This window comes from Protopterus annectens, chromosome 14.part0, assembly GCF_019279795.1.
Source record: "Protopterus annectens isolate FY-2018-M chromosome 14.part0, PAN1.0, whole genome shotgun sequence".
In the NCBI taxonomy this organism is placed as follows: domain Eukaryota; kingdom Metazoa; phylum Chordata; order Ceratodontiformes; family Protopteridae; genus Protopterus; species Protopterus annectens.
The window spans coordinates 931,695,142-931,704,259 of record NC_056748.1 but is presented as its reverse complement, the minus strand read 5'-3'; the positions used below and the strand labels follow the sequence as shown (position 1 = coordinate 931,704,259).

At 38.5% G+C, this 9,118-nt stretch overlaps 1 protein-coding gene across 2 annotated transcripts in view; it reads left to right on the top strand.

Annotated features, from left to right (window-relative positions):
- Positions 1 to 2,975: 2,975 nt before the first annotated feature.
- LOC122789351 (disintegrin and metalloproteinase domain-containing protein 8-like) overlaps positions 2,976 to 9,118 on the top strand; it is a 688,349-nt gene continuing 682,206 nt past the window's right edge. The window contains exon 1 of one of the 2 annotated variants that reach the window (XM_044056732.1): positions 2,976 to 3,539. In XM_044056732.1, coding sequence (XP_043912667.1) covers positions 3,482 to 3,539 — 58 coding nt within the window. In that variant the 5' untranslated portion in view covers positions 2,976 to 3,481. The remainder of the gene's footprint in view (positions 3,540 to 9,118) is intronic. The other variant, XM_044056731.1, reaches the window with a different exon arrangement.

The following is a 9,118-nucleotide window of genomic DNA, read 5'->3' as shown; positions in this document are numbered from 1 at the left end:
ATTTTACCACACACCAATGGCAATAGGGAAATGGAGGACAGTTCTAGGCTTGTTGACCTGATGTCAGTAATGTTAGGACTACAGAATCAGTAAAGCTAAGGACTGTTGATTCCCTTGGTCAGCTGAACTGCAAGATGTAAAGCAGGTTGAATCCATGGACTGACAGAGTGAATGTTCTTAAACTGTATAAACAAGCATTGGAACACAATAGGAGGAGCTGCAGTAACCTGTTCAGATTTTAGCATGGCCTCTGACATCATTTGGCCTATGAGACAAACAAACTGAGGTATGTGGGCAACAAATGCAGTAATAACCTTTGTAAGGCCCAGGATAGTGAATAAACAGGTTCTACTTCAAAAACCCGAATGCCAAAATCCCGATGATGTTCAGATATGGAAACTGACACATGAAACACACATGGGAAAAGAATAAACCTGTTAACATTTTTTTGTAGGATGCAAGCCCCCCACACACACACACATCCGCTGAACTTGTACATATTAACTGCATGGCTGCACAAATATGACAAATGGTGAAATCTCCCAAAGAAAAGGAATAACTGCTGCTACATACATAGAAACCACACTGGCATTAAGTTGCACTAGAAAACAACCATCACATTTTGATTCTTGCTGCCTTGTATCTCAGACACCTAGGTATCTAGAAACGAGGAACTTGGTGATGTGTTGGTAACCTGAAAAGGATTCAGTGATCACTTCTGAATGCACTTCATTCTTAAGAAAGGAAACCAGCATCAGTTGTAGGTGCATTGTCTGTTTTAGGTATTACAGTTCAGTAACCGGAAGGGAACCCATCTTTGTGAAAATTATGCCAACATCTCAAAATGATAGGGCACTTGGGGGGGAGGGCATGAAAATGATTTAAGAACCCACAATGAATAAAAGAGTAGGGACACTTATGGCAGTTGTGTTATAATGTGAAAAGTGCCAGGGAATATCTTATGGGTCATAGAAACTCAAAAGTAGCCTATGCTGCTGGCTGCCGAAAAACTTTTGCTATAAAATGGAAATCAGAAGTTAAACCAACTGTAACTAAAATACTGAATATTGTAGAGGGAATAAAAGAACCAGATATGAGATCTGTAAAAAAAGGAAAGGCGCTAACTATATAGAAATAAAAAGAATGTTTGGGAACGATATAAGCAGAATAATGTTCAGGAGGAGTGAGGTTTAAGGGAAGGCAGGAATTGAACAGTTTATATGTCAGAGCGAAGAATATTTGATAAAAGGAAAATGTATAATATATGAAAATGAAAATGTTTGCTACATTTTCTTTTCTATTACTATATGTGTACCTATGTCATTGTCTACAATGTAAGAACTTAGCAAAGGTGTTTAAAAAAAGAGTAACCTAGAAAATGCGTGGAGTAACCTAGTCAGGAACAAGCAGGAAAGGGTAATACTATTTTAGGTGAAAGGGCCATCTGAAATGATAAGGTAGTTAAATGGGACCAATGGATGCTGAGGTGTATTGGAAAGGGGTACTTACTGTCAGAGGCTGAAGGAAGAAGGAGTTAGATAATCCGCTGAGGTTACTGGTCAGACCATATCCTGATTACAGTTCTCAAAGTAATACTGTGCAAAGGTCACAAACAGTAGGTTCTCTGAGTTTTGGTGTGATACAGTACACTAAAACATTACATGGAAACACATTGACTCATTTTGCAATAAGGAGTATTATAAGAGTCTGTAAAATATCACAAATGTAGAGCCCAAAACATGACTGATGCAAATATGAACCAAAACTGTGTTTTTTGGGGGGTGGAATCTCCCTGCTCCCTGTGTGTAGGGTTTTGTTACCAGATTTCCATAACTTCTAACTACTGAACACTGGAAAGGGTAAAGACTTCTTAAGAGAGAAAGGAAATGCAGTGTCTGATTAGAAAATATGTACTAATGAAAAGTATGAACATTATGACACTTAAGACGAATTTAGGAGGAATGTGAGGAAGTACTCTTTCAAAGGAAACATGGTTGATGCTTGGCATACCTTTCTACTGAAGGAGTATATGACACTGCATTGGGCTGTCTCTGTCTTCTTCTCTCAGGCAATAGAAGGTTTTGGATTAGGTTGGGGGGGTCAGGGATGATTTCAGGTGTCCAAGATTGAGGAACGGCACCAGTGGGAACCATGGTTTGCTCCAGACGGGACAAAAACAAGTGCAGTATTTGTGACCTTGCTTCAGTTTCTGTGCACCTGCTACCTTTTGCAGTAATGATTCTACAGAGGAAAGTGAAAGAGGAATATATTCAGTTACTCTTTTGCATATTAAAAAAAACACACACAAGACCACTCATGTTTTCTTATCAGCTGAACAGTAGATTTCAACCTTGGGATATGAATAATAGATCCAGGAAATGAAAACAACCACTGACTCACAAGCTCATTGAACTATACTGATATCTAATTAAATGCACAATTCTTTCTTTGTAATGGGTGGGTGATTCTCTTACACAGATGTGAAAGAGACTATTAATGATGCAGAATTACTTTTTGTCTTATTCTTCCAATTACAACTTCACAAAAATGTTTAAAGCCTACCTTTTAACTGAAGAACAACAGAACAAATGTTTATGTTATATTTAAGTTACAAAAACAGAATAAAGATTCATATTGTATTTAACAATTAAAAGTATGTCAAAGTCTTAATAAATCTGTCCCAGATATGGGTTCTGATGTGCCAAGCAGTGTGTTAAAACTACTCAAGAATCTAAAAAGGAAATCTTAAGACAGTCTTTACATTCAGAACATTATTGTTCTGTGTTCTGTGTGTTGCAGAAAAAAAGTGCTCATGTGAATGACAGAGAAAGAAAACAGAGTTAATGACAGTTAAGAGAATGGCTTGTAGTGACTCAGAGAGAAGGAAGCAGTGAGGGAAAGAAAGAGCAAGGTTTTAGTGTCTGTGTAACTGTTAACTGCAGCAGCGCACAGCAGAGAGGGAGAAGGAGAGAGAGAGAGAATGAAATAAAGAAGGACTGATGCGAACAGCAAGGTTTTTGCATCTGTGTAACGGTTAAATTCAGCAGCTACAACTGAGGTTAGAGAGAGAGAGAGAGAGAGAGAGCGAGAGAGAGAGGGACAGAGCGGGCTTTTTTATTTGTGTGACCTTTAAATTCCGCAGCCACAAACATATTAGCTGCGGAAATCTGAGTAAAACAAAACAGCGCTGACAGTCAGCAATGCATGTTTCCTTGTTCTTTGCTCTACATCATTTATTAAGGAGAAATTATTCATACTGGAGTGCTTCAGTTCTAGGGGGCAGGGTGACTCAGTGCTCTATCACTGGGTGAGGCAGCATCCTGTCTATGAGGTTACAAGTAAAGAAAAACTGAAATAAAATAAGAGGAACAGCCAAGAGAGGACTGACAAGTTCAGATGTGGTAAATCAGCATCTTACAACTTGCAGAGCAACACTAGTACATTCAATTTTAACAAAGCTACACACACACATCAAGAAATAATGTACTGGGCACTATATACCAGCATCCTGACTCTAAGTATATACTCTCCCATCTCTGGTAAGTTTTCATTTTCTTAAATGCTTCTTTCTTCACTAACATGTTACTGTTTTTATTTTATTTTACTTAATTTTTTGTGGCTGAAGTGCTCCTAATTATTGAAAATTTTGATTTGTAAACTATGCAGACACCTATGTACCTTTGTGTCAGATATTCTGATGTTATGGTATTGCTGTTTGGTGTTACAGATATGAATGACAGAATATACATTGTTCTCATAACAGTAATGTCTGCAGGATCTCTTTACATATTGAAAGGAATTATTTCTCAAGAATCTTTTTGTGGTTCTGTAAAATACTTGAAGTTGGGGGTGGGAGGAATACAAGGGGTATTTTAAAGTGAAATAACACAAAATATCAGGAAGAAAGTTAAAGGAAGAGAAGCAGTGAGCAGGAAATATAATATGTTTGAGGATATCTCATTGATAACTGGAATAAAAAACAATTGTGAGGGGATATAGGGTCTGGGAAGCTTTAATTAATAAGGCGAATGAGTGGAAAGCAGTAATGTCATGTGAAACCTCGCTTGGAGCATGTTGACCATCAAATTCGTCTGTCAGATCATGATGCTGATGAGTTCCTGCTGGTATGTTGTAGCAGTACCACTGGAGAAAGTAAGGTAGTCAACTGAAATAACAATAAATCTTATGCTGTTACCTTATAGCTTTATTAGTAGGTAACTGCCTTACCAAAAACTGACCTCTAGGTTTAGGATCAGAACTAAATTACTGGGCACAATTCATGTCATGTAAACGGAGCAGGGAGCATATCACTGAAGGTGCAGAACAAAGATAGAAGAAAACAGCTTGACACAGCTATAGGGAATAACATGCAAAATACAAAGGCTGAGAAATGTAATTTTCAAAAATTGGTTGAACTGTAATTAAAGCTAATCAAAATATTTTACTGTTGCTAAGGAAAATTTTAAACTAAAATGTGATAAAGAATAGGTACCATACAAAAAGTAGAAACTAAGAAAGGCTGAGGACTCCAATGCATTAAAAGATAAATATTGGACCATAGAATCTGGAAGCCTGCCAGTAGTGAGAGAAATAACTCTTTTTACATAATAGGGAAACATAATTGGAGATGGTCATTATCGAAGGAAAGTGACCAATGCTCACAGCTGTCTTTAACAATTAAGTCTAATTGATTTGCACACAAGATGCTAAGTCACAGTTTGAATGTTTTAGTATTACAGCTATTGTAGCATTCCTGGCACAGTATTGTCTTCATGTATCAGTTCTCAGACCCTTAAAGCCCTAAAGGTATACAAGCTCTAACTCTTAATTGAATACACCTTCCAATGTTCTTGAAACTGGTAGTATTATTTATAACTGAACGTTTAAGTTGGTTCTGTACTTCGTTCAGATATGGTAATTCTGGTTGGTGATAAGCAGGGTACCACAGGGGACACTACTGAAACCAGTCATTTCCTGTGTCTTTGGACAAATAAAACTGAAGAAGACCTCAGAGTAAATATTTGCTTTTCTGATGTGGATACAAGGTTATGAAACAGGGTTGCTACACCAGAAGCCGTGTAAAGAATGAAATATACAATTAGCAAGACTGAAAAAAATGGTCTAAGATATTGGGTTTCAGTTAAATAAAGATGCTTGCAAAGTAGTGCATTTGGGAATTTAAGTAAAACAGCAGTAAACAAACAAAAAGGAAGGACTTTAGATCAAGTGTATCAGATAACTAAAAGCAAGTAAGCAGTATGCAAAAGCAGTAAATAACTTTGTCAGGTAGGAAACTGATATTTAGGAAAACATGTCTTTGTACACAGTTGTTAAGACAATATATGGAATACTGTGTGCAGTTCTACAGACCTCAGAATCATAAGAACATAGAACAGAGGAAGGTTAAAGAAGGGCAAAGTATCTAGAGACTAGTAGATCTTAGCAAGTATAGTCTGGAAGAAAGAATTAATACAGATTACAGAAACGTTTATGCAGTTTAGGAGAATGCATTGAGTGTAACTGGGTAAGGACTTGGAGAGTGACAAGAGAGAGAGAGAGAACATGAGAGATTGCACAACCTGATGTTATTTGAAGTTATAAGGCAGACAGCTCAGGAGGCACACATGGAAATATTACTTCACAGAAAGAGTAATAGTTAAATGTCACAGCTTTTCGGCAAGGGTAGTAGGGTCAAAATGTATGGTAAGAACTGTGTGATAACTTAAGGCAGTTGACTTTATAAGATCATCAGTGTATGTAACAGGTATGGCAGTGGGCAGACAAGGTGGGCTAACTGGTCCTTATCTGACATCTGATTTTGTCTGTTAAGGTGAAGAAAGTGCTATATTTACCCTGTCCTTTGCAAAAGTTTTTATTTGTTGGTAAAGAACTGAGAATTACAGTTAGTCAATAATATTAAACATTAGAGTTTTATACTTATTGTAAAGAAAATGGAAACTGATGCAATTCTCTTGTTCTGTTAAGTTTTTAAATTAATTAGAGCTGCATTAAAAAAGTCCCTTATTTTGGGCATTTGACCTTCTGTTATTTTGTGAATATCCCTGAGTCTTGAGCAAAGTTGAGAGCTGAGCTGATGTCTAAGAATGCATACTGTAGAAGACTGCAGACAATTTACAAAATAAGGTGTTGCAGAGTTATGTATGCCAATTAGCATCAGTTCTGAATGTAAAACTCAAATAGTTTTTGACCAGAACTATATCAGTGAAATATAGAAATGCTGTATAATGAGAGCAGCATCATTTCCCATGTGAGACTGGACATTAAAACATTCTAGCAAGTAGGCCCCTTCCCCCAACCTTTTAACAAGAAGAATCCTGATAACAATTCAAAGTGGCAACGTAAAGGTGCACAGAACTGATTGGGTTAACACAGATGTCCAACTTTAGAGAAAATGCCTTATGGGCTAGTCCACTACGCTTGTTGCTAGGGGCGTGCACTGTGATGTGTATGTAGGGGGTGGAGCTGTAAGGGTTAGTAATAAGCCATGCACCAAGTTATTCTTTGAGGGTATATTTAAAAATGTTGTGAGTGTGTGTGTGTGCGTGTGTTTGTGTGGAGATCTCAAAAAGTCTTTATTGAGTATGTGTTGACCTGTGAAGGATATTGGAGGGAAACACCCGGTGTGGGGCTTAGTTTTTCATGTAAACTGCTTGCTGTGATTCAGCTTTGTCAGTACATTCAGTATTAGTGCATTGAGCAATGCCTTTTTGAAATAAGTTATACCAGGATTACTTTATTACCACTGTTACTTTCATAGTATTTTTTATATTACTGAACAAAGTTTTCCAACACTCCTGATGACCAAATGTATGCTTTTTGGAAAGAAAAGCTTGCAAGCTGCTATTTCTGGAATACTTTTAAAAATGTAGTGCATGTAATAATTTTGATCTGTCAGATATTGTCCAATGGAATTCTCATTCCAGTATGTGGGGTGGAAATAAATAAGTGATTACTCCACATTTACAGTAAATAGAACACCACAGCACAGCCTCCTGATAGAAATTGTAGTCATTTATTTATTTTATTTGTTTATTTTTGTTGCTGTGGCAGACAAATGATAGTCCAATATCAGGGCTAGAACTAGAAGATACACAGATGCCTGTAACCTTGGTTTATGGTTCTGATGAGGAGACTGTTAGCCCTAAGTCTCGTTTTGAGGAATTGTCCTTTGGGACACAATTGCTATGATGATGGAATACTTTAAGTGGAATTCTGCTCAAGTGTCTGACATTTAAAGAAGTTATTATGAGTTGCTTCAGGTGGATACTCCTAAACCATCAGCAGTTCCTCATGTGTTGGCTGCCTTGTTAGACACTTTCTTTCCTAGTTCCAAGTCCCCTGATTCTCACCCTCCTGCTCCTAAGAAACCTGACAGGTTCTATAAGGTTCCTGAGGACTGTAAGTTTTTATTTAAATGTCCTTCTGCTGATCCTACTGTGGTGTCAGTCTCTTCTGACAACCCCTCTAAGCTCTTACCCTCTTCCAGAATTTTGCCTTTTGATAAGGATAGCAGGGCAATGGAGAGGATTTGGAAGAAGGTTTACACTGCTTCTACTTTGGCCATTAGGCTATTAATTACCAGACCCACATGACCAGGTATGCCCTGGCCCTGATTGTTCAGGCTTGTCAGATTATTTCTGACCTCCCTTATTCTGAAGGCAAATCCATTGCCTTATCTCTTTTAGGCTCTGTTTCTCAGGTGGCTCACTACTTTATTAAGTGCAGCTACAGATGCTGCTGATACCTCTTCTGGGACTATGGTTTTAGGTCTGTCATGAGGTGTTATTCTTGACTTCATCTCCAGTCTTTGCCTGAGGACATTAAGGTCAAGTTGTTGGGTGCTCCTTTGGATAATAAACATAATTTTGGGACTGTTGCTGCTGACCTGTTTAAGTCTCTTCAAGAGAAAGGCAAAGTTTTGCAGGACCTTCAACATATTTTTGTCTCTCCTATCCCTAAGTTCTAGAATAATTATCCGTCTAGATCTGCTTTTGTTCACAGACAACCCAACCAGGCCTCCAAAAGCAGGAAGATTGGTAGATAGGTCTCCTCTGTTAAGGCTTCTCAGATTTCTGTGGCCCAGAAGCCTCCTTTATCTGATAAGCCTGTTTCTGTTTGACAGTTTGCCCCCCTTCTCTTAGACTAGGTTCCTTTCTCCATTTGGCTTTCCCTTTGTCTTTCAAATTGGCTTCTCATCACTTCAGACTCTTGGGTTCTTTATATCATCTGTCAGGGTTACTTCATAATATGGAAGTCTCTCCCGCATTTTTCAGGGATTCCTCAACCTCCTCTAGATCAACTTCCTTATTTTCCAGAGGTTTTAGGGTCCCTTATGAGCCAAGGAACCATTCAATCTGACCCCCCCTTTTGCAAGTGGGAAAGGCTTTTTATTCCAGGATGTTCCTGGTTCCTCAAAATGAGGGCACTTGGGGACCTATTCTGGATCTCTCCATGGTCAGTACCTTTCTCAAGGTTCCTTCTTTTTGGATTCTTGCTCTTCAAACACTGTTTCCTCTTTTACTACCCCAGGCTTTTCTGGAGTCTTTGGATGTGAAAGATGCTTACCTCCATATCCCTATTCACCCTCTTTTCAGAAAGTTTTTTACGTTTTTCTGTGTTTTCCTTTCACTGTTTTGCCCTTTGGCCTCTCTACTGCTCCAAGTGTATTCACAAAATGCCTAAATACTGTGTTTGCTTTCTGCTGGCTCCAAGGCATTCATATTTTTCCTTATCTAGTCAACCTGTTGCTTCAGGTGCCTTCTCCCAGTTGCCTGTTACAGGAACTGGAGTTCACCATCTCTCTTCTTCAAAGTCTGGGGCTCATTGTCAACTTCCAAAAGTCTGTCTTAACTCCCTCTCAGGATCATGTGCATCTGGGATGCAGGATTCAGACAGTGTCAGTGCTGGCCTCTATTCTACCTATATACATTTTGTCATTGACAACCTTCTTTTAGTCTCCTGCCATGCCAGCCAAGAAGTATCGTCAGGCCTTGGGATGAATAGCCTGTTGTATTGCCAGACTGCACATATGGAAGCTTCAGTGGTACCTCAGGTCAGTTTGGCTGCAGCATTGCCACCTTTTGGAGTTCAGTATACC